A 24,745-nucleotide genomic window follows, 5' to 3' on the forward strand; every position below is an offset into this window, starting at 1 on the left:
GAAGCTGGGATTTTGATAAGAATTGTTATATCTTAGGTCAATTTGTGAGTATTGCCATCTTAACAATATTAAGTCTTCCAATCCATGAAGAAGAGATGTCTTTCCACTTATTTAGGTCTTTTCTAATTTCTTTCAATGATGTTTAATAGCTTGCATTCATTCTTTTTTGTGTGTGTGTGAGGAAGATCAGGCCTGAGCTAACATCCATGCCAATTCTCTTCTTTTTGCTGAGGAAAACTGGGCCTGGGCTAACACCTGTGCCCATCTTCCTCCACTTTATATGGGATGCTGCCACAGCATGGCCTGACAAGCTGTGTATTGGTGCACTTAACCACTATGCCACGGGGCCAGCCCAGTAGCTTGCATTCTTTTGGTTAACTTTATTGCTAAATATTGTATTTTTCTTGATGCTATTGTAAATGAAATCATTTTAATTCATTTTCAAATTGTTCATTGCTAGTATACAGAAATACAATTGATTTTTGTATTTTGGTCTTGTATCCTACAACTTTCCTGAACTCATTTATTAGTTCTAAGACATTTTTTTAGTGGATTCCTTAAGATTTTTCTTGACACTTAACAAGTTCATGTCATTTGTGAATAGAGAATTTTACTTCTTTCCGAGGAAGTCTGCCTATTTGCCTTGGATAGCATCTCTAGTGCATTATTGAATAAAAGTGCCAAGATCAGATATCCTTTTCTTGTTCCTGATCTTAAAGGAGAAATTTTCAGTCTTTTTACCATTAAATACGTTAGCTACGGGTTTTTCATAGACGTCCTTTATAAGATTGAGAAATTTTCCTTTTTTTTTTTAGCTTTATTGAGGTTTAATTGAAAAATAAAATCGTATATGTTTAGGGTGTACAAAGTGATGATTTAATATATATATACATTGTGAAATGATTACCATAATCAAGTTAACACATCCATCACCTCACATAATTACCACTTGTGTCCGTGTGTGTGTGTGTGTGGTGAAAACACTTAAGATCTATTCTTTTAGCCAATTTCAAGTATTCAATACATAATATTAACTATAGTCACCATGCTGTATATTAAATCCCCAGAACGTATTTTTTTTTTTTTTTTGATGAGGAAGATTCACCCTGAGCTAACATCCGCTGCCAATCTTCCTCTTTTTGTATGTGAGCTGCTGCCACAGCATGGCCACTGACAGCCAAGTGGTGTAGGTCCGTACCCGGGAACCAAACCTGGGCCGCCAAAGCAGAGCATACTGAACTTAACCACTAGGCCACTGGGGCTGGCCCCAGAACATATTCATCTTATGACTGCAAGTTTGTATCTTTTGACCCATATCTCCCCATTTCCCCCATCCCCTGGCAACTACTGTTCTACTCCCGGGTTCTCTAAGTTCAACCTTTTTAGATTCCACATATAAATGAGACCATGCAGTATCTGTCTTTCTGTGTCTGGCCTATTTCACTTGGTATAATGTCCTCCAAGTTCATCCATGTTGCCACAAATGGCAGGATTACCTTCTTTTATATGGCTGAATAATATTTCAGGAATTTCCCTTCTATTCCAAATTATTAAGCGTTTTTATCATGAAAGCGTATTGAATTTTGTCAAATGACTTTTCTGCAACTATTATCATTTGTTTTTTGTCCTTTATTTTATTAATTTGGTGCATTACATTTGATTGATTTTCATATGTTGAACCATATTCCTTGCATTCCTGGGATAAATCCCACTTGGTCACGGTGTACAATCCTTCTATATGTTGCTGTATTTGGTCTTCTAGTATTTTGTTGAGAGTTTTTGCATCTGTATTCAAAAAGGATATTGGTCTGTAGTTTTCTTTTCTTGTAACATCTCTGTCTGGTTTTGGTATGAGGTTAATATTGGCCTCATAGAATGAGCTGTAACTGTTCCTCTTCTGTGTTTGCAACAAGTTTGTGAAGGATTGATAGTAATTCTTCTTTAAACATTTGGTAGAACTCACCAGTGAAGCCATCTATACCTGGGCTTTTCTTTGTGCAAAGTTTTTTGATTACTAATTCAATCTCTTGTTATAAGTCTATTCAGATTCTTAATTTCTTTTTTTTTTTTTGTGAGGAAGATCAGCCCTGAGCTAACATCCATGCTAATCCTCCTCTTTTTTTGCTGAGAAAGACTGGCTCTGAGCTAACATCTATTGCCAATCTTCCTCCTCTTTTTTTCCCCAAAGCCCCAGTAGATAGTTGTATGTCATAGTTGCACATCCTTCTAGTTGCTGTATGTGGGACGTGGCCTCAGCATGGCCAGAGAAGCGGTGCATCTGTGCACGCCCGGGATCCGAACCCGGGCCGCCGGTAGCGGAGCGCGCTCACTTAACCACTAAGCCACGGGGCCGGCCCACAGATTCTTAATTTCATCTTGAGTTGGTTATCGGTGAAAGGCGACTTGGCATTATGAGTCAAAGTTTTAAATGAGCATATCTTTGGATTCAGTAATCCAATCGCAGGAATTTATTTCCATTATATATTGCTATATAACCAATCACCCCAAAATTTAGTGGCATAAAACAACCACCATTTTATTATGCTCATAGATTCTGTGGTTCAGGGATTCAGGTAAAGCAGAGTGAAGATGGACTGCCTCTGTCCCATAATGTCTGGGGCCTAATCTGGGAAAATTCAAACAGTTGGAGAGGTAAGTAACTCAAATGACAGAGGCCTGGACACATCTGGAGGCTGGTCTGGGATGACGTGGAGACAGGGGCTATTGACTGGAGCACCTACGTACCCCTCTCTGTGACTTGCACTTCTCCTAGCTGGTAGCTGGATTCCAAAAGGTAGTCTCCCGAGAGAGAGCTGCCGAGAGCAGGTGTTCAATGAAAACAAGATGGAAGCTGCATGACCTTTTATGACCTAGCGTGATTTCTGCTCTAGTCTGTTATTTGAAGAAGTTACCAATTCCAAAGAGCATGTGAAGTGGGAGACAGTGTTGAGGATATTTTTGGAAAAAAACTGCCACACCTCTTACAGAAATACTTGTATTTGTTAAGTGAAAAAAAGCAAGAGGCAGGATCTTATTTGTAAAGTTTAAAAATGTGTACGTACATAGAGATACAAATGCATAGAGCGAGAACTAGAAGGGAATGGGATGTCTATACTGGTTATCTCTGGGAGGGGGATGAGGAAGATGGGTGAAACAGGACTTGCATACATTTTGATCTACATTATTTTGTATTGTTGGAATCTTTTACAATGAGAATTATTAATTGAGTAATAAAATATCAATGTTTAAAATATCATTTTTTAATAAATGATATACTCTATGGATGCCTTCAATTTACCGGACAAAAGAATAATTTAAGACAACATGGATATGATACAACATAATGCCACTGATTAAGGCTCAGGGATTAGAACACACGGGTTTTCAGAGGGATGTGAGACATGTGAGGGGAGATTTTCAAGAACCTACAATTCAAAGTTCTTTGTGAAGGCAGAGCAATGAGAATAATTCCATGCTTGGCACTTACCAAACCTGTAAATCCAGCAGTAGAGTAAATTTCACAAGATGCAGTAAAACTAAGAATTTATGGTGTGCAATAAAGATTTACAAACGTTTTACTTGCTAATCCACAACCAAAATGAAAATCCCAAGTTTCGCTGTTTAGGGTAAAGCACCAAGGTTTTTGTTTGTTGGTTAGTTTGAACAAAGTCTGAGGGACCCTTGCCAGGCTCATTTTTCTCTCCTTCAAGATTGTGTAGCTGGGATTTCTGCTGCTGGCAATGACAGCATAACTTATTCCAAACAAAATCTCTTTCTAAGAATAACTAGAAAACCTGAGCAAAATGTAAAATACGTAAGTTTGAAAACATTGGGGAGTTACCAAGGCACTGATGACTTGAGGGGCCAACTTCCCTGAAAAAAGAAAAGAGAGGTCCAAAGAGGTAACCTCTCAAAGCATTAGGGAATTTACCAATGGCGGCTGAGAGGTTGAGCAGAATTTGAGGTAGTTGCCCGGAGCTGGGGGATAGAAATAGATGTCGATGCCTGGCAAGGAGGACCCTAGATTTATTACTTGGGACCTTGTAGCAGACACCACTGGTGCCCTTGACCATCCCCCTTGGGTCTTCCCATTATAGTGAATGGAGGTTAACTTCTAACTGCCAGCATCTCATTTGCATTTCTTTGTCTGAGGGCTTCTTTTGGCTGTCAGAGCCCACTCTGACTGTGTTTGGCAGACTGAAGTGCCAAGAACTTATTCTCCCCACTCCAGCCGTCCTTGAGATTGCCCCTTGGGTAGAATATTCTGAGGTTCATGTTCTACCCTGGCTCCCAGAGTTCCATAAAGGGATTAAGCTCCAGGTACCCACAATAGGAACTTGCTTGGTAATGCATCCTGTGTTGGCTGCCTTCCCTTCCCTGTCTCACCTCTTCACTCTCTTACTGCTGGTTTCTGGGATCACCTCCCAAATGAACTACATGAGTTTGAAGTTATGTTTCAGAGTTTCTGCTTTTGGGGAAATCCCAAACTAAAGCAGTTAGGCAAAGAAACGGTCCTACAAGACAAGGTCCTCCAGATGGTTTCCTGATTGGATCACTCACTGAGCAGACAGTAACGAGGACTGTATGCGGGGTGCTGATGATACCAGAGCACCACCATGAAGACTCTCACCTCTGGTGAACTGGCATAGGAGGCAAGTGGAAGGGGGATGTGCCAGCCAATACAACATCGCTGACATTTCAGAAATGGCAACAATGGTCATCATCAAGACTGAGATCTGTTCTGCTGTTGCTAAGTGCCGTAGATGAACTGAAGGGAGAAAATTACAGCTTTGGGTCAGCATCTATCAACTCATTGCCAGAAAGGCGTCCACGGCAGCATTTAAAGAGAACCTCATCTCCTGCAGCCAGTGACTGTGCTAGAAATCAGGCCCAGTGCTCGATCGTGAGAGTAGCAGAGTTCTAAAGAAAGCTACATTTACAGCCCTTCAGTGCTAAAGCCTGGACCCTGGTACGCAAGTGGGGCTCTGTGACCTGCGATGGGATGTGCTTGAGAACACTGAACCCCTAGATTCCCTGAACCCTCTGACATGGCGGAAGTCCAGCCCACTCCCTCTTGCTAGAGGATAGTGCCTCCAGTTTTCCTGACGACCATGAAAAGGCCTCACTTAAAGCAGATGCCTCACAAAATGATTTATTTCCTCCTAAAGATGTGTCCTTGCCTTTCCTCATTTAGACTAAAACCAAGATTCTTAGCATGGCCTATTTGGAGAAGCACTATTTCTGCTTTGGGAAGAGAGGTATTTACCAAAAGCACTGCAGGACCTGGCTAATATGCACAGCAGGAACTGGGAGAACATGACTGGAATTGAACTTGAATCTGTTGGACCAGGGATGGGGGAGGGGCAGGATACAAGGCTAGATAAGGGAGAGTTTGTCGAATTGTTGGGGGAATTTTCCCTTGGCTCAGGACTTAACTCCAAGGGCACCTGTAGCTTGTCCTAATATGCTGCTGGAATGACACCTTGAAACTTTGAAAACCTGGTGGCTTACAGTAAAATGAGGAGGAGACGCTGGAGCTGCCCCAGCAGGATATTGAGAAAAGGGCCAAAAGTCTCAGAGTGGTAACAGACATGCTAAAATGAATTTTTTATGTTAGACGAGAGAACCTCTCAGCTGGCTGTGCTCCACAGGAGGGCCACAGGACACTACTCTCTTCACTAAATCAGTACGGAACAGGAGACCCAGCATCACTGGGAAGCTTAAGAGGTGGCTCTCCCCTGTGGCCAGGATTATCAGTAGGAGAGGCTGGTATGGAACTGGGTTTTTTAGTGTCAGTTGGAATGAATGGGTTCTAGAACAGCAGAGGGCAGGATGCAATACTTGACCATCAGAGGCAAGGTGGATGTAACTACTATAAGAGGCAGCAAATTCAAGTTGGCAGCTAGGGGAGCCCTGACCTGCGGGGATCTGTGACAACTATCTCACCCCACAGAGAGTTGAGACAACAATGAGGGTGTTGCTTGATGTATATAATAACCAAAAACGTTCAAGAGCAAATAAACAGAAGGCTGATGTCAGCTACCATGATGGAAAATCACAACCCCTCCTCAGTTTCCGGATCTAAGCTGGCTCCTATGCCAGTTCACCACAGGTGAGAGTCTTCATGGTGATGCTCTGGCATCATCAGCACCTCGCATACGGTCCTCGTTACTGTCTGCTCAGTGAGTGATCCAATCAGGAAGCCATCTGGAGGACCTTGTCTTGTAGGACCGTTTCTTTGCTTAACTGCTTTAGTTTGAGATTTCCCCAAAAGCAGAAACTCTGAAACATAACTTCAAACTCATGTAGTTCATTTGGGAGGTGATTCCAGAAACCAGCAGTAAGAGAGTGAAGAGGTGAGACAGGGAAGGGAAGGCAGCCAACACAGGATGCATTACCAAGCAAGTTCCTATTGTGGGTACCTGGAGCTTAATCCCTTTATGGAACTCTGGGAGCCAGGGTAGAACATGAACCTCAGAATATTCTACCCAAGGGGCAATATCGAGGACTGCTGGAGTGGGGAGAATAAGTTCGTGGCACTTCAGTCTGCCAAACACAGTCAGAGTGGGCTCTGACAGCCAAAAGAAGCCCTCAGACAAAGAAATGCAAATGAGATGCTGGCAGTTAGAAGTTAACCTCCATTCACTATAATGGGAAGACCCAAGGGGGATGGTCAAGGGCTCTCAGACCAAGAGCTCAGATTGAAGGGAAGGCTGGGGTCCCTTGAGGAAGAACCGTGCAACATCTCAGCAAGTGTATACACTGCCAATTTTTCTACTCTTTCCCCAAAGGCCATTACCAAAGTAAACGCAAACTGGGGAAATTAAGGCTTCAATAGGGGCCGGCCCGGTGGCGTAGTGGTTACGTTCATGTGCTTCACTTCAGCAGCCTGGAGTTCGCAGGTTTGGATCCCAGGTGTGGACATATGCACTGCTCATCAAGCCATGCTGTGGCAGCGTCCCACATACAAAATAGAGCAAGATTGGCACAGATGTTAGCTCAGGGCCAATCTTCCTCACCATAAAAAACCCCCAAAAAATACTTCAATAGATGAATTTAACAGCAAAGTGGACAAACTAAACAGGATTAGTGGGGCCAGCCCGGTGGCGCAGTGGTTAAGTGTGAGCACTCCACTTCCGTGGCCCAAGGGTTCACAGGTTCAGATTCCGGGCGCGCACTGACGCACCACTTATCAAGCCATGCTGTGCCGGAGTCCCATATAAAGTAGAGGAAGATGGGCACAGATGTTAGCCCAGAGCCAATCTTCCTCGGCAAAAAGAGGAGGATTGGCATCGGATTTTAGCTCAGGGCTGATCTTCCTCACCAAAAAAATAATAATAAAAAAATAAACAGGATTGGTAAAATGGAAAACAGACCAGAAGAAAATCCACAAACTGAAACATGGAGAAGATGGGAAATATAAAAAGAACATAAGAGAGACACTTGCAGAAAGACAGAAGTGAAGTACTTTTCCCTACTCCTCCCGCTAAATACAACTAAAATCCCTTAGCATTACATACAAAACAAAGAAGAAGCTCTGAACGGTGCAGAGAAGACAGAACAGCTGTGGACGCAGCTGGATCTGAGGAATGACACAGTGGTGAGTTCTCCCTGGGTTCTCTTTTTGCTCATCTATCCTAGGCTTGATGCTGCAGAAGCTGCCAACCTGGAAATACCAACAAGTACAGACAAAAAAGCCTCAATGAAAGTCTACTCTCTCTACCAAAGGTCTAGGAAAAGGGCAGCCTAGCAAGACAGAAAACTTTTAGACAATGATTGCTCTACTCCAGCCAAAACCACAGGAAAAACCATGGCCCTACTTCTACCCCTGTCAGTAAAAACTGTATGGGGATCCCAGACTTCCACCCTCATCAGGCTCTAACAAGATTCCTCAATCCCTGGTGAGGTGGTGTCAGAGAAGGCTGAGTAGGCAGCTGGGACTTCATCCCTGCTGGGTTATAACACTCCTCCCTATTCGCTGTGGTACCCACTTGGAGAACAGGGACTTCCATCCCCATCAATGGTAACAAGCTACCCCTCCCTCTCCCTGCTGGTGTGGCATTTGAGGAGTCAGGTGGAGAGTCAGAACTTTCACCACTGTCCAGGGATAACGTGGATTGAGGCCACTCCACTCAGTGTCAGTGGAGGCCATATGAAGTAATAGGTAATGAAGCAATCCCACCCCTCCCAGCCAGGGTGGGAGCAGAGGCCTAGTGGGGAGCCAGAACTCCCAACTCTGCCCAGCCGTGATGAGGAACCACCACTCCCTGACCCTGGGTCTTAACATAAGTGGAGTGGAGATCCTGGACTTTCACCCCCACCTGGCAATAATGAAGTGTGCCCCTCCTTTCCCACCAGGGTGGTGGGACCCACAGTCTCACAACATAAATGCCAAAAATGTCCAAGTTTCAATTAAAAAAATCACTTGTCATACCAAGAACCAGGAAAATCCCAACCTGAATAAGGAAAGGTAAACAACAGATGCCAAGATAACACAGATCTTGCAATTACCCAACAATGATTTTAAAGCACTCATCACAAAAACGCTGCAATGAGCAATTACAAACACACTTGAAACAAACGGAAAACTAGAAAGTCTCAGCAAATAAATAGGAGACATGAGGAAGCAGATGGAAATTTTATAACTGAAAAACATGATAACTGAGAGAAAAAACCCTCAATGCATGGGGTAAACAGCAGAAAGGAGGGGACTGAGGAAAGAATTGATACTTAAATAACAGAAATTATCTAGTCTGAATAACAGAGAAAATAGATGGAAAAAAAAAATCACCCGAGGTCATGTTATTGGAGTCCCAGAACGAAAAGAGAAAGAGAACAGGGCTGAAAAAGCATTCCAAGAAATATGGCTTTGGGGCCGGCCCCATGGCCTAGTGGTTAAATTCGCACGCTCTGCTTTGGCAGCCTGGGTTAGCAGGTTCAGATCCCAGGCGCGGACCTACACCACTGTCAGCCATGCTGTGGCGGTGACCCACATACAAAACAGAGGAAGACTGGCACAGATGTTAGCTCAGGGCTAGTCTTCCTCAAGTAAAAAAAAAAAAAAAAAGAGGAAGATTGGCAACAGATGCTAGCTCAGGATGAATCTTCCTCAGCGAAAAAAAAAAGAAAAAAAGAAATATCGCTGAAAACTTTCTAAATTTGGCAAAAGATATAAACCTACAGATTCAAGAAGCTGAATGCATCTCCAAATAGGATAACATCCAAAGAAATACACACCAAGATACGTCATAGTCAAACTTCTGAATCCAGCCACCCATAGACTATTTTATTTTTTATAATTTTATTTATTTATTTTTTCCCCCAAAGCCCCAGTAGATAGTTGTATGTCATAGCTGCACATCCTTCTAGTTGCTGTATGTGGGACACGGCCTCAGCATGGCCGGAGAAGCGGTGCGTCAGTGCACGCCTGGGATCCGAACCGGGCCCGCCAGCAGCAGAGCGTGCACACTTAACCGCTAAGCCACGGAGCTGGGCCCCATCAACTATTTTTGCAAGTTATTGGAATATAGTGACACCCATTCATTTACATATTACCCACAGCTGCTTTCTCACTACAACAGCAAAGTTGAGTATAACCTGCAATGACTAGGATATTTATTATCTATCCCTTTACAGAAAAAATTTGCTAACCTCTGATCCAGGGAGGCAATTTTCTCTCCTCTACTGGGAGAATGTAAGACAGGGGCTGCAGGCAACCATTCTTCTGAACCTTTAGGTTCAGAAATCTGATTTAGTCTGCATGATATGGCTGCATCAATCAGAATGCCAATCAATTTATAATGAATATATATGCTCTCTAGCCAATATGGTCCAGTTACCTGGAAAGAGTTTTTTAATTTTTTTCTTTTTCATGGAAAACTTAAAAAATATACAAGAAAAAAAAAATACAGTAAACTCTCATTGATCTATCACCCAGTTTCAACTATTATTATCTCATAGCCAATCTTATTTTGTCTATACTTTGTCCCCATATGCTTCCCCCAACCCACCTGGATTTTTGTGAAGCAAAACCAAGATACCATAACTTTTCCGGGAATCCTTTTCTGACTGTTGAAAGGGAAGCAATTTTCTTTCCTCTACTGGGAGAATATAAGCCAGGGGCTGCAGGCAACCATTCTTGCAACCATGTGGAACCTTCTAGTGACTTCCTATCTCATGCAGAACAAAATCTAGTCTTCACAGTGATCTGCACAGCCCTACACGATCTGACCCCCTGGATCTCTCTCTAACCTCATCTCCTAACACTCTTTCCAACACCCTTTCAGCTTCAACTACACTGGTCTCCCGGCCGTTCAGTGAGCACACTAAGGACGCTTCTGCCTCAGGGACAGTTAGTTTCCTCTCCCTGCACAGTCTTTCTTAGGTTACCCACATGGATCTCTCCCTACTCTCCCAAGAACTCTGCTCCCCAAAAAATCATCATCCATTCATTCAACAAATATTTACTGCTCACGTTCTATCTACCTGGCATTGTTGTAGGCTCTTGGAATATGCAGAGAACAAATTAAAATATCTCTGATGTCATGGAGCTTACCTTTCAGAGGTGTAAAAATAAACTCCTATAGAGAAAAATCAAGCAGAGAAGTGGCATATGGATGGTGTTGACAACGGAAATTGTGGCAATTTTAAGTAACGTGGCCAGGGAAGGCCTCACTGAGATAAACACCTGGAGGAGGAGAAAGAGTGAGACGTGCGTATCTAGAAGAGGAAGGGCTGTATTTGGTACGTTGGAGGAACAAGGAGGCCAGTGAGGCCACAGCACTGCATTAGAGGACAAAGCAGCTGGCAGTGTAGCCAGAAAAATGGAATGCCACGGCAGATATATTATAAAGGTGATCATAAGGACTTTGGTAAAACTGATACAGAAGCCTTTGGAGGATTTGGAGATGAGTGACTTAATACTTAGTCTTAACAGGCTCACTCTGGCTTCTGTTAATAGACTGGGTTTCCAGAGGGGGTGACTGATTCCACTGATGGTCCAAATTCTCCACTTCTGCCTTTGTCCACACCTTTTGCCATGTAACCTTGTAAATGCCCTTCCATGAAGATTCTGGCCCAGCCATGTGACTTTCTTTGACCAATGGGATGTTAGCAAACTGGCTCTGGGACACCACCAAGGAGGCAGGATAAGGCTCAAAGCCTGGAACTGCCTCTCCTTTACATCTAAGAAAATAAAGGCCCTTAGCTTTATGTCATCCAATCTAATGCATCTTACTTTCAGTCAAACATGTAACCAACACACTGTGACTCTCAGATCTTAGCCTAGGAATTAGTACAACTGAATATCCACGTCACCAGCTGCAATGGCAAGACTTACCTCACTCGAAATTTAGGACTATAATAAGAGTACATAGTTTAAGACATCTAAGGTTCAGTCATTCAAAATGTAACAATTTACAGTTTACTCTTTTTTTTTTTTTTGTGAGGAGATCAGCCCTGTGCTAATATCTGCCAATCCTCCTCTTTTTTGCTGAGGAAGACGGCCCTGGGCTAACATCTGTGCCCATCTTCCTCCACTTTATATGGGACGCCGCCACAGCATGGCTTGCCAAGCAGTGCGTCGGTGCGTGCCTGGGATCCGAACCAGCGAACCCCGGGCCGCCGCAGCGGAGCGCGCACACTTAACCGCTTGCGCCACCGGGCCGGCTCCTACAGTTTACTCTTAAGAAAAAAATTCAGGGGCCGGCCCCGTGGCATAGCGGTTAAGTGCACGCGCTCCACTGCTGGCAGCCTAGGTTCAGATCCTGGGTGCACACTGATGCACCGCTTCTCCGGCCATGCTGTGGCAGCGTCCCATATGAAGTAGAGGAAGATGGGCACAGGCGTTAGCCCAGAGCCAGTCCTCCTCAGAAGTAAAAAAAAAAAAAAAGAAGATTCACACGGATGTTAGCTCAGGGCTGATCTTTCTCACAAAAAAAAAAAAAAAAGAAAGAAAAAACAAAAAAATTCAGAGAAGTCCTCCGCACAGAGAACCTTGATGTAATTTCTGAGTGAGAAGTAGACTATTGCATGGAACCAAAGGAACACACAAAATACCAGTCAAGACCCATGTGCCCCTTCTCCCAGAACTGCTAAAGTAGAATCTAGGTCACTATTCCCATTGTCCTTTTCATATATTAACATAAACTAATTTACACTCATAACTCTGAGATAAATACTATATCTTCTTCAGTTTTACAGGTATCGTAGGCAAGCACAAAGATTTAGTGACACCTCAAGGTCATGCAGCTAGTAAGGGCTAGATTCGACTCTAGGTAGTCTGGCTCTGGAATTGGGATCCTTATCTTGGCAACAAGGAAGAATTTATAGTAGTCTACAAATCTGCTTAAAATCTCTCAGCCTTGTCCTTTTTAAACTTTTAAGAAAAGAAAAAAAAAACAATACAAAAACCCTCTTTCAATAAATAGTTGAGGAACTGGACAAGCACATGCAAAAACAACCCTGGAGAGATCTTAAATCCTTCACAACAATTAACTCAAAATTACACTTAAATCCTATGCTTAAATGTAAAACACAAACCTATAAATCTCCTAGAACATAACATAGGAGAAAACCTGGATGATTTTGGGTATGGTGATGACTTTTTATTACCACCACCACAGGCATAATTGATGGAGAAATTGATACTGGACTTTCTAAAACTTAGCGCTTGCTCTATGCAAGACACCATCAAGAGAACAAGCAGCCAAGATGCAGAGTGGCAGAAAATACTCGCAAAGAGACACATCTCGGGGCCGGCCCTGCAGCCGTTAAGTGCGTGCACTCCGCTGCTGCAGCCCGGGGTTTGCAGGTTCAGATCCCAGACACACAGCAATGCACTGCTTGTGAAGCCATGCTGTGGCGGCGTCCCATATAAAGTAGAGGAAGACGGGCACGGATGTCAGCCCAGGGCCAGTCTTCCAGCAAAAAAGATGAGGATTGGCAGATGTTAGCTCAGGGCTGATCTTCCTCACAAAAAAAAAAGACACTGTGCTCGCTTCGGCAGCACATATACTAAAATTGGAACGATACAGAGATTAGCATGGCCCCTGCTCAAAGATGACACACAAATTCGTGAAGCGTTCCATATTTTTTTGGGAGTGGAAATCACATTGCCTGGGATGCTGGTTTCTTTGTATATTATATAAAACGTATGTGAATGTCTCTCCATTTGGGCTGGGGTTTGCATTCTCCCCTTGGCTGTTAACCGAGGTTAACCAAGGGGAGAGGCCAGCGGGCAGGCAGGCGGCCCTCATCCTGCCTGGCACGTGCAGAGACCCCAGCCACTCTGTGTAGACAGGGTGCTGTCAAGACCAGACCTCTGGGGCGGGGGGGGGGGGGGGAGACAGGGGGACGGGACGGGACCGGGACTCTTGGAAGGGAAGAAGTATCACTTTTTTCTCAAGTGGAGTGTTTACATCTTGCTGTAACGTTTGACCTTTCACAAGAGATGTAATAATTTTGACAACAAAATTCTTAACCATAAAAAAAGGACATATCTGATACAGGACTGTTATCCAAATCATATAAAGAATTCTTAGAACTCAACAATAAAACCCGACCAACCCTGGTAAGGGTGTGGAGCAACAGGAACTCTCCTTCACTGCTGCTGGAAACCCAAAACAGCACAGCCACTTTGAAAGACAGTTTCGTGGTTTCTCACAAAACTAAACATACTCTTACCACTCAATGCAGCAATGGCACTCCCTGGTATCTACCCAAAAGAACTGGAAACAAGCCCACACAAAAACCTGCACACACAGATGTTTATAGCAGCTTTATTCATAATTGTCAAAACTTGGAAGCAACCAAGCTGTCCTTTAGTCGGTGAACGGATCAACTGTGGTACACTCAGACAATGCAATATTGACTCAGCACTAAAAGAAATGAGCTATAAAGCTATGAAAACACATGGAGGAACCTTAAATGCTCACTATTTAATAAGAAGCCAACCTGAACAGGCTATATACACTGTATGATTCCAATCTTGACATTCTAGAAAAGACAAAACTATGGACAGGTTATATACACTGTATGATTCCAATCCTGACCTTCTAGAAAAGACAAAACTATGGCTAGTAAAAAGATCAGTGGTTGCCAGAGGCTGGGAGCAGAAGGATGAATAGGCAGAGCAAATTTTTAGGGCAGTGAAAATCCTCAGTATTCTATAATGATGGATTCACATCATTATTCACTTGTCCAAACCCATTGCACATACAACACCAAAAGTAAACCAGAAGGCAGTACACCGACTTCAGGTAATTAAGTCAATGTGAGGGCCGGCCCCGTGGCTTGGCAGTTAAGTGTGCCGCTCTGCTGCTGGCGGTCCGGGTTTGGATCCCGGGCGCGCACTGACGCACTGCTTCTCTGGCCATTCTGGGGCCGCGTCCCACATACAGCAACTAGAAGGATGTGCAACTATGACATACAACTATCTACTGGGGCCTTGGGGGAAAAAAATAAATAAAAATCTTGAAGTCAATGTGGGTTCATCAGTTTTTAACAAATGCACCCTCTGGTCAGGGATACTGATAACGGGGGAGGCTATACATGTGTGCAGGCAGGAAGTAGTTGTGTGTCACAATGAGGATATATCCTGACAAATGCGTTGTTGGGCGATTTTGTCATCATGCCTACATCAGAGCGTACTTACATGAACCTAGATGGTACAGTCCACTATACACCTAGGCTATATGGTATTAGTCACGTGTCACATAACATTTCAATGATGGACCACACGTACAATGGTGGTCCCACAAGATTAATACTATAATAGCATGGGTATGTAGTAAGCTATACCACCTAGGTACGTGTAAGCACACCTTATGACGTTTACATGATGAAACTGCCTAACAATGCATTTGTCAGAACATATCCCTCTCATTAAGCGACACATGACTTAAATCTCACAGGACCATTGTACTTGCGGTCCGTTGCTGACCAAAATGTCATTACACGGCATATGGCTGTGGCATGTCAGGAATCTCTGCACCTTCCTCTCAATTTTACTGTGAATCTACAACTACTCTAAGAAGTCATAAGGACAAAAAAAATACTGACCATGTAGTCATAAACAGATCAAGCATAGATAAAACCATGGACAAAAACCTGACTTACTACAGTACTTAATTATTCAGACTTGGCTGCAAAGGGTTCTGGAAGCTTCTCTGTCATTCATTACCAGTCCTGAAGGAGCACAGGACCTTAAACCATTTGCAGAATTCCACTCAGTGGGAGATAAGAAAGCAGTCATATTAAATCTAAACAGGAATAAAGGGAGAAACAAAAGCATCTTGGCTAATCTCTACTTCTTCGTATCCTCTCAATTTGGCTTCATTACACTTGGTTTAGGGAAGGTGTACGTCCCAAAGCTGGCAATCCCTGAAACAGAAACAATGCTAAGTATTTCCAAAGACTTTTTTTTTCTTTTGTGAGGAAGATCAGCCCTGGGCTAACATCAGTGTCCATCTTCCTCCACTTTATATGGGATGCCGCCACAGTACGGCTTGACAAGCAGTGCATCAGTGCACGCCCGGGATCCGAACCCCGGGCCACCGCAGTGCAGCACGCGCACTTAACCTCTATGCCACAGAGCCAGCCTCTCCAAAGCCTTAAGGAAACCACCAAGAAGAGAAATACATGTTCATTCTTTAAAGTGACAGAGGTTATGAAGAAAAATGGTGCTAAAAACAAACTGTACAGATTCATATTAATTTCGTAAGCACAAAAAATTTATTCTGAAGAAATCATTTTATACAGTAATTACTGAAAAAGATGTTCATTACTTTACTTAGCTATTTACTTAACAAATCAAATTATCCAAACAAAATAAACATGGCAATACAAAAATCTTAAGAAATTTACAAAAGCTGTACAAAATAACTTAATATTTAAAAATTAGGCTGATACAGTCCATAAGATCTCTTCAAAAGAGGTGTACAATTATAAATCTATATAGTTTTTTTTAGGGGGTAAAAGAAAGGATGCTTTAAGGCTTCTCTGAGAGTAATCCTTTCAGCTGGATCATATTCCAACATCTTCTGAATGAGGTCAAAGAGAAGCTCATGTTCAGCATCCTGAGAAAGCATAAATTCCTGAAAAGACAAGAAATAGTCAACAGCCTTTTCTTTGGTAGTTATAATTTTATTTCTCCACTATAAAAAGAGGGGAAACTCAAGGTTTGGATCCTTTAAGCAATGACTCATTGCTTACCTTCAGAGGTTTACAGCGCCTTGAAACATATCTGCCAGCAGAACTGTGTTCATCCCAGTCCAATCGATCATGATGGAAATATTTACGTTTCCTAAGAGTAAGTCAATATCCATTCATGTTTATAATGTTGACAATGAAAACAAACATCTAGCAAAGGTGAATGGTTTCATCAATTATTATACTTTTAAAGCTCGAAGATAAATGCTTTTAAAGAGATTTAAAAGCCAGCCTATAGTTACTGGCTTCCCAGCAAGGTAATCTGCTACTTAAGTGATTACTGACTTCATCGTTTTATAAAGTTCTAATCAGAACATGTGACCAAATGGTACTGAGGATGGCACTTACTCTTAACAAAACATACCTGGTTTTCTGTATCATATGTTTTGGTAAAGGCCCAAGAATCCTTTCCATCATTGCTAAGTGCTCCTTACTATCATGTGTCTAAAATAATAAAAGAAAACTAATTGTTAACCAACTTTACTTGCACATTATGCTTTATTCTCATTTAACATAGCTGCTAGATTTTTAATCCATAGATGATTAGAGGCCACAAGGAAAATGATCACTAAGGGCCGGCCCTGTGGCTTAGCAGTTGAGTGCATGCGCTCCGCTGCTGGCGGCACGGGTTCAGATCCCGGGTGCGCACCGGCGCGTCGCTTCTACGGCCATGCTGAGGCCGCGTCCCATGTACAGCAACTGGAAGGATGTGCAGCTATGGCATACAACTATCTACTTGGGCTTTGGGGAAAAAATAAATAAATAACATTATTAAAAAAAAAAAAAAAGCAAATGATCACTAAAAAAAGCACACTTTTAGCAAGTTAGAGCTGACAACAAAAAAATACTAAGGCCTACAGAGGCTCACCAATGACTTCCCTAAATGAACAAGGATAGTAATACACTTAAAAATGTTTTAAATGATAAATTACGAATGAAATACAAATGCCCCAAAGCATCACAATTACATGATTTTTTCTTTATACTTAGCTACAACTAACAGTCTATAATGAGGAAAAAAGGAAGCTACCCAAATGTGAGTACTCTGCATTAAAAGTGTTCATTCACATAAACAAGCACTTTCCTTGTGCAAAGCCACTGAAACCAATCATTGTCACTTACTGGAAATACTGTAAACCCAAGGTAGTATTCAATAAGAATACATCCGATACTCCAGACATCACATGGTTGGGACCATCCTAGGGCTGCAAAGCAAAACAAACTGTTAGGGAAAAAAATCCTCAATATTTCTTAAAGACATTTAAAAAAAAAGTACATAATTTGATGTTTGAGTTAGGAATATCCTGAAGGAATCACTTAATGCAAGATTAAACATAATATAATAGCATAGAATGTAAGAGTCAGGGCTCTGGAGACAACTGGTTTAAACTTCCAACTCTGGCTTACTCTTTCCTGACTAGTGATGGGGGGGCACGGGGCGGGCGGGATTTTTCATGAGCCTCAATTTCCTAACCTGTAAAATGGGAGCTATCTACACCACACAAGGACTAACTTGACATGAAAAGCATCTGGGATATAACAAGCATTAAATGATTGTTTTACAATCCCACCACATATTACAAATGTGCAAACTGAATTCCAGATAAAGGTTAAGCTATTACCTACTTGAAGTCCCAGAGCTGACTATTTGCAACAAATAAAAGCTTAAAATCTTTAATCTGTTTTATACTAATCCCTTAAAGAGAAAAAGATAAAAAGTCCCACAAACAGGACCTAGGACTATAAATAAATTTTATAGTCAGTTTCAGTAAAGATATACAGGTTCCCAAAGCACTATTAAGAAATACTTACCTAAAATAACTTCAGGTGCCCTATAATGCCTTGTAGAGACCAATGTACTGTGATGTTCATCATCATATGTTGCACTTCCAAAATCTACAACTTTAATATCTGGATTTACTAAGGTACGTTCATCACGTTTCTGAAAATCGTAAATGATGGTTAAGGAGGCATAATATTGAGGCATAATATTAAGATATAAAATATTTATTTCAAACTATGAAGATAATACATCAAAGACTTACCATTTTGGGATTATACGCCTCTGTGTAATCAGATTGCACAAATAAGATGTTTTCAGGCTTCAAGTCTGTGTGAGTCAACTTATTACTGTGCAGAACTGAGAATGAAACAGAAAAAGCTGCTGTAACCTGAAAATCAAAAACTTAACCAAACCCAAAAGCCGTACAAGAAAAACCTCTCTGACGCCTTTTCCACATGTCAAAAGAAGTGGCAGTATTCAATATCCTGCTAGAAAAGCCACCAGGGACTAAAATCCACTACCCACCTTAAAAAATTAGTCCACTGACAACTAACTGCTTAAAAACTGAAGAAGTATCTTTCTCTATAAAAGCTGAAATTTGCCATTCCTTAATTTTAATCCAGTGTCTCTGGGTTAATATTTTTAGAAATCAGAAAGGCATTATTTACTGAATGAAATGCAGTAAAAATTGACCAACAGCCTGTAATCAACTATATCTTTCTCATACCTACTCTTAAAAGTCAGGCTTCCAAGTCCTATCATTTTAGATCCCATTTTTTTCCTGAAAGATCCCAATGAGTATGGCATTAAATTTGTCTCAATAAACTCAATTTCTGAAAGATATGCTAAGTACTTACAATTTACAGACTTGCATATCTGATATGCCATCTTCCTGATGTGGTCCAGTCGAAATGGCAGAAAACCATTTTCCTTAATGAAGTCATAAGTACTAAGTCCTAGTAGTTCAAACACAATGCATATGTGACCATGATGCTCAAACCACTCCAACATCTGGACACAGCGGCTAGAAACACATGAAAAATAACTGAGTACAGCTTCTCACAATTCAAACCTACCTGATGCCATTTTCTAAGTTCTAAGTATTTTGATACTTACAAGGTACTGCTGGGGTCTGTTGTATTTAAGTGTTCTAGAACTTGTATTTCTGAGCGAGCAGCTTCACAATATCTATCCACATTTTTAACTATTTTTACTGCTACATGTCTACCTCCCCTGTTAGAGAGAATAAATCTAAGTTAAAACCAAAAAAAAAAAGATGCTGTCCAATTTCATTTTTCTATCCCTTTCTTCAAACTGCCCTACTTCAACACCAATCCACTGTATTTGTTTTCTTGAATTTATGGTTTAGCATTCAATTTTGTCTGATCATACGAAAAGTACTCTCTTCTAACTCCAACTCAATGTAAGCAATTAGAATGATCTTTGGGCATACGGTAGGGTCGGTAATGTAAACACATGCTGAATAACACAAATTTCTTTCATCATACTATCACTCACATGAATTATTTTTTGATCCTTCAACTAAACTATGTATCAATAGTTCTAACTTAACAAGAATACTGGAATATTACCACCTCAATTTGCACTCCAACTAAGACTCAAAACAAATGTACAGAAAGCAGTTTCTCCTTGTCACTGGCAAGTATATCAAATCTTCCTTTGTCCAGGTTACCAGAAAACTTGGGGTATAGTTGAGGCGTAATAAGGAACTCGAGTTCTCAGAACGTTACCAATAGCAGGGAAGCGCCCTCTAATAAGTCATTTAGAAAAGCTCGGCCATTACAAACGGGAAAAAAAAAGTTCAAATGGGACAAAAAAGGCAAAATTTCTTATACTATCTTAAATTTCAATCAGTAGTCTGAAGGGCATAGATAACTAAATTTGCGACCAATCTAGGAGAGTTCTCGGCCCTGGCTATGTCACCATGATGAATCATGGCATTTTCTAGAAAACAAAGGTTCCGAGGAACTACCCTGAAGACTGCTTCCGTATGTCTGGGATAAGCAAAGCTCCAAAGATTGCTAATATAAAACCAAGGCTGAGAAACACTGATCTAGTTGGCCACAACTGCCCAGTAGGACAACAAAATACTTTCTGAAATAATAAAATCTGTTCTCAGGGGGGCCGGCCCCGTGGCACAAGCGGTTAAGTGCACGCGCTCCGCTGTGGCAGCCCGGGGTTCCCTGGTTCGGATCCTGGGCATGCACTGATGCACTGCTTGGCAAGCCATGCTGTGGCGGCATCCCATATAAAGTGGAGGAACCTAGGTACGGATGTTAGCCCAGGGCCAGTCTTCCTCAGCAAAAAGAGGAGGATTGGAAGATGTTAGCTCAGGACTGATCTCCTCACACACACACACAAAAAATCTGTTCTCAGCTTAAAATTGAAATTATAGTCTACATACACTATTAACAGCTACTGCTTAAAAATACAAAGAGGTAGCAGTACCTTTTACTGGGCTTTTCCTACATCCAAGTCACAAACTTAAGCTAAAAGGGTATGGTCATGCATCGCATAGCAATGATTTGGTCAATGATGGACAGCATATATGATGGTAGTCCCATAAGATTTAGTACCACATAGCCCAGGTGTGCAGTAGGCTACACCATCTAGGTTTGTGTAAGTACACTCTATGATGTTCACAAAATGATGAAATTGCTTAATGACACATTTCTCAGAACATATCCCCTTTGTTAACCAACACATGACTGTATCATGATTATCTATAACTCATGGTCAGATGACATTCTAAAGCTAAATAAATTTTCTGTATTGTTGACCTCCCAAATGCAATCCCCAGCTAGGAAACTTACGCTTTATGATCAATGCACTCCACGACTTTTCCAAAAGCTCCTTCACCTAAAGTATCAACAATTTCATCTAAAAGAGAGAAATAAATCTCAGTCATACCAAGAAGTGGAAACAGTTTACTTATCATAAATGCTATCAATGCAGATATCTAGTTGCTGCTACAAATTTCCTTATCACTAGATATTTTATTGGTCAACACCGTCAAAAAAAACATATAACTATTTTTAGGTCTAATTTCATTCTTAAGCTAATTTCATTAACTTGATTTACTGTTTTGGAATTTTTGCATAACAAACATTAAATTTCTAAAGAAAGCAAAGACACAATCCCCCCCACCAAAAGAAAGGGAAAAAAACAAAACAAAACAAAACAAAAAACAGAGAAAGAAAAAAAGATTTCCAAATCCCTGAAATCTTAATCTATATATAGATTATGTTATCTGAAAAGTTAATAAGTGTTGAAAAATATTCTATACATCTTGCACTTAGTACGTCTCCACTCTGACAGATCAGGTGACCCTCCTCATCATCCTCTACACTCCTGGTTCTTTTCCTTCGGTGACTCTTCTGGAAACGTCAAGTGGGCGGCACCAAGATCATCCAGCCAATCAATATACCCGAGTGAATTCAGGGCAGAATACGAAATTCATTCAGCGGGGAGATATTCAGGCATTCAGATACACGCCAGGCCACAAACGGTTGGCAGGAGCAATTTCAAATTCAGTCCCCAGAAATTCACAGGGCACATAGTTTATGTTAACAGGAGAAAAACATGGCAAGGAACAGATTTTCAGATAAGATACTCAAAGTGGCAAGGCAACAAAACATAACACAATTGTTTTTCTTTTTTAAAAAAAATGCCTAGTTGTAGCATTCACTGAAACATAAATTTTAAGTTTCTAGTGTCCTAATTTAATGTTGCAAAATTGTAGGATGCAGTATTTACTTGTCAAAGTAGACTGTGGCCAAATTAAGATTCCCTAGCTAATCTAAGAAAACAAATTATCAAAACAGTAAATAAAATTAAAGCCCTAATTTTGGGGATAAAAAAAGATTTAGCATACAAGAATAACACTATGGCATTTTAAATGTCATCTGAGCTAATCTCCAAATTAACACATAACCCATAATTTTCAAATACATTAAGTGGTTTGTTTAGCTAAAAAAAGGATTAGAGCATGCTTTGCTATAACAAAGAAGCACGCCTAATCCTGGATCATACAAAAATAAAATATCTATTCTATTCTTGTGATAAAGCTTCAATTTATGAAAACAAATCAGATTTCTGGAAGTATCCTAAAAAAAATCTTTCAGAATATTTTGTCATCATTGCTCTAAACTAACCTAAATTAAATTACCTCCCCTCTTTCACTGGAATGACAATTAGTTGCCAACTAGTAATAAAACCTGTTATTATATAACTAAATATGTACTGTATTTCAGGAACTCTCTAGCCAATGCACAAACACAGACAGATCCTGCAAGTTAAAACTGAGGTGACTTCATCTTAAACAGAACTCTCTCAAATGATCAAACACAAATTCAAGTTTTCCTGTTCCACATGGGAAATAAAATTTCCAAAATGTTTTAAAAGAGCTCATACCCCATGTGAACGATGATGTGAAGTACTGTGGTGAATCCTGTGTTTGCTTTTATAACTACTTCTTCCACTTCTACCAGAGGACTTGCTACTATGATTCTGATATCTGCTCTCATGGTCTCTATGGTGATGTCCAGGTTCACATCCTTGATTGTAGTCATTTCTATATTCATCAACATAGCGTCGACTGTGATAATCTTTCTCATTTAAGGATCTGCTTTCCAAATAATGGCTAGAAAAACAAATACTTTTTCAACACTTTATGCTGATATCCAAATATCCTCAAATTCTCAGTAAATCTCTTAAGACAGTACTCTTAATAAGATTTTATGCTTTCGCCATCAAAACACAAACAAAAAAATCTACACCATTTTACAAACATTACAAGCCATCATTGGAAAAAGGAATGGCAATCACGGTTACTTAATTTTAATACTAGTTTTAATCATGAAAACGTGTTGTCCCCCCAGTTTTACTGAAATATCGACATACAACATTGTAGTAAAAATGTGTTTTTACATTGAGACGCTTTAAGCACCCTCCTTACCTGTCAGACGTTTTAGAGTGATTGTATTTGCAGCGCTTGTTCTCCCGGGCACTGCTATGTGATCTCTTCTTTCTTTTATGACTGCTGCTGCTCCTCCATTTTCCATAATCCCAATCTTTTTCATCCCAATCAGAACAATAAGTTCTCTTCGAGTGTCTCATCTACATAAAAAACAAGTTTTTCCCAGTTACACTGTGTCCCACGTGTCAACACTGAGCAGTTACCAAAACTCTTCCTTGCAAATTCACTCTAGTTGTGATGTTTTAAGCTGTTCCTTTACATCACAAGGTCAAAAGCCACTGTCATCCAACCTGAAATCACTGATAAACCCACGACTGGGTTGTCCCATAACGTGAGTCTGAACTTTATTCGCAGATATTCTGCATTAACCATGTCATGCTTGGATTTATTGGAAGAACGGAGGAAGAGAAAAAATGAGCGTGGGGTGGAATCCCTACTTATCAACTCTGGTAAAACCTTATTCGTTTCCTGCCGGGAGGACAAATTTACTACAGGCCCACATGTGTAATTCTCCCCATTTAAACGTGTTTCAGAAACCGGCCTCCAACTTCAAAGCACTCATACAGGTTCTCCGCAACAGAACCGTCATCGTATGTCTGTACAGGAGGTCCGTCGACCAAACTACACACAAGTCAACGCCAGCATTAGGGAAAATCTACACACCAGCGTCCCGAGCACCCCTCCCCAGCACGTACCACCCATTACAAAACCGACCCTCCCCTAAAAACGGTCTTACACAATTCGGGGGAGGGGAGAGCCATCCTCCTTTCAGAAATGTTCCCAACAAAAATCCCCAAAAACTTGGAAAAGACGCTCCACACAGATGGCTCTTCCTCAACTACCGCTCTGACAGGCCTAACCGCGCGACTGCAGCTCGTCCCTGCACTCTAAGGAATCAAAACGCTCCAATCGTTCCCAAGAGGATGCGGGCGGGGGGAGGGGGACTTCCAACGCATGAAACGCGCGATCGCCCGGCCTCCCCCACACGCCCCTCAAATGCACGGCGCTCCTTCTCCTTCCTCGGTCCCTGACCCTGCCTTTGGTCAACGTCACTGACCGGAACACAGACTAGCGGTGTTCACTCGACTCCTTTGAGACTCAACGAGACATTAAGCCTTACACCACATCAACGCGCTCCGTCTTTCTCACCATTTGCCACCGACACAGTTCCTCACAGGACCGTGACACAGGCAGATTCCAGAACGCAAGCAAACGCCCGCCTCCCCGCCCGCAGCGCCGCCGCCATCTTACAGCTCGGCCCAGGCGTCGCCGACAACATGGCGCCCGCGGGCCCGGCCCTCCCCCACCCCAGAGGAGGGCGAGCGTCCGCGGAGCGCTCCCCGCCCAGCGAGCACTCGCGGCCCTCGCCAGGGGCACGGCGCCGCGACTGAGGACGCTCGAGGCGAAGGGCTGGCGGAGCAGGGCCGACGAGCCGGCCGCCTCTGTGCAGCCGGGTGAGGGGGCAACGTCGCGCCGGAGACTGCGGGCCGCGAAGCGCGGCGAGGGGCATCCCCACGCGCCCTCGAGGCACAGAAAACGGCCCTGACACCTAGCTGGCCTCCTCCTGCATCTTACCGTCCGGGTCACAGAGTCCAGGCCGAAGGAGACAAAGCTGGCAACGCGACCACGGCAGGCGCCCAGCCGGCTGCGACGAGCTCCGACAACAAAATGGAGCTGACAGCCGCAGCGTCGGGATTCTCCTCGAAAACACTGGTGACGCTGCGAGGGCGTCTCCTACGGGGGGCGGGGCGGGG

General features: G+C 42.1%; 1 protein-coding gene and 1 non-coding gene across 3 annotated transcripts; one reads left to right on the forward strand and one right to left on the reverse strand.

The window, feature by feature from the left end:
* The first annotated feature begins 12,990 nt into the window (after positions 1-12,990).
* On the forward strand, positions 12,991-13,094 carry LOC131411073 (U6 spliceosomal RNA). Its single transcript, XR_009221471.1, has one exon. It is a non-coding gene; the product is annotated as a U6 spliceosomal RNA (small nuclear RNA).
* A 2,615-nt stretch (positions 13,095-15,709) lies between these two features.
* CLK1 (CDC like kinase 1) lies at positions 15,710-24,677 on the reverse strand. Of its 2 annotated transcripts, XM_058549552.1 has the most exons (13): positions 24,567-24,677; positions 22,971-23,131; positions 22,427-22,655; positions 21,300-21,390; positions 20,827-20,893; positions 19,109-19,225; positions 18,850-19,016; positions 18,255-18,349; positions 18,022-18,151; positions 17,332-17,414; positions 16,574-16,653; positions 16,213-16,303; positions 15,710-16,094 (listed from the first exon to the last, which is right to left on the reverse strand). In XM_058549552.1, the coding sequence occupies exons 2-13, from the start codon at positions 23,129-23,131 to the stop codon at positions 15,951-15,953; spliced, it is 1,455 nt and encodes a 484-aa protein (XP_058405535.1). In that variant the 5' UTR covers positions 24,567-24,677; the 3' UTR covers positions 15,710-15,950. The 2 variants fall into 2 exon arrangements, with proteins under 2 accessions (XP_058405535.1, XP_058405536.1); XM_058549553.1 differs by lacking the exons at positions 21,300-21,390; positions 22,971-23,131; positions 24,567-24,677 and having other exon boundaries at positions 22,427-22,445.
* Between the last annotated feature and the right edge of the window lie 68 nt (positions 24,678-24,745).

This window comes from Diceros bicornis, chromosome 10 (assembly GCF_020826845.1).
Source record: "Diceros bicornis minor isolate mBicDic1 chromosome 10, mDicBic1.mat.cur, whole genome shotgun sequence".
NCBI lineage: Eukaryota > Metazoa > Chordata > Mammalia > Perissodactyla > Rhinocerotidae > Diceros > Diceros bicornis.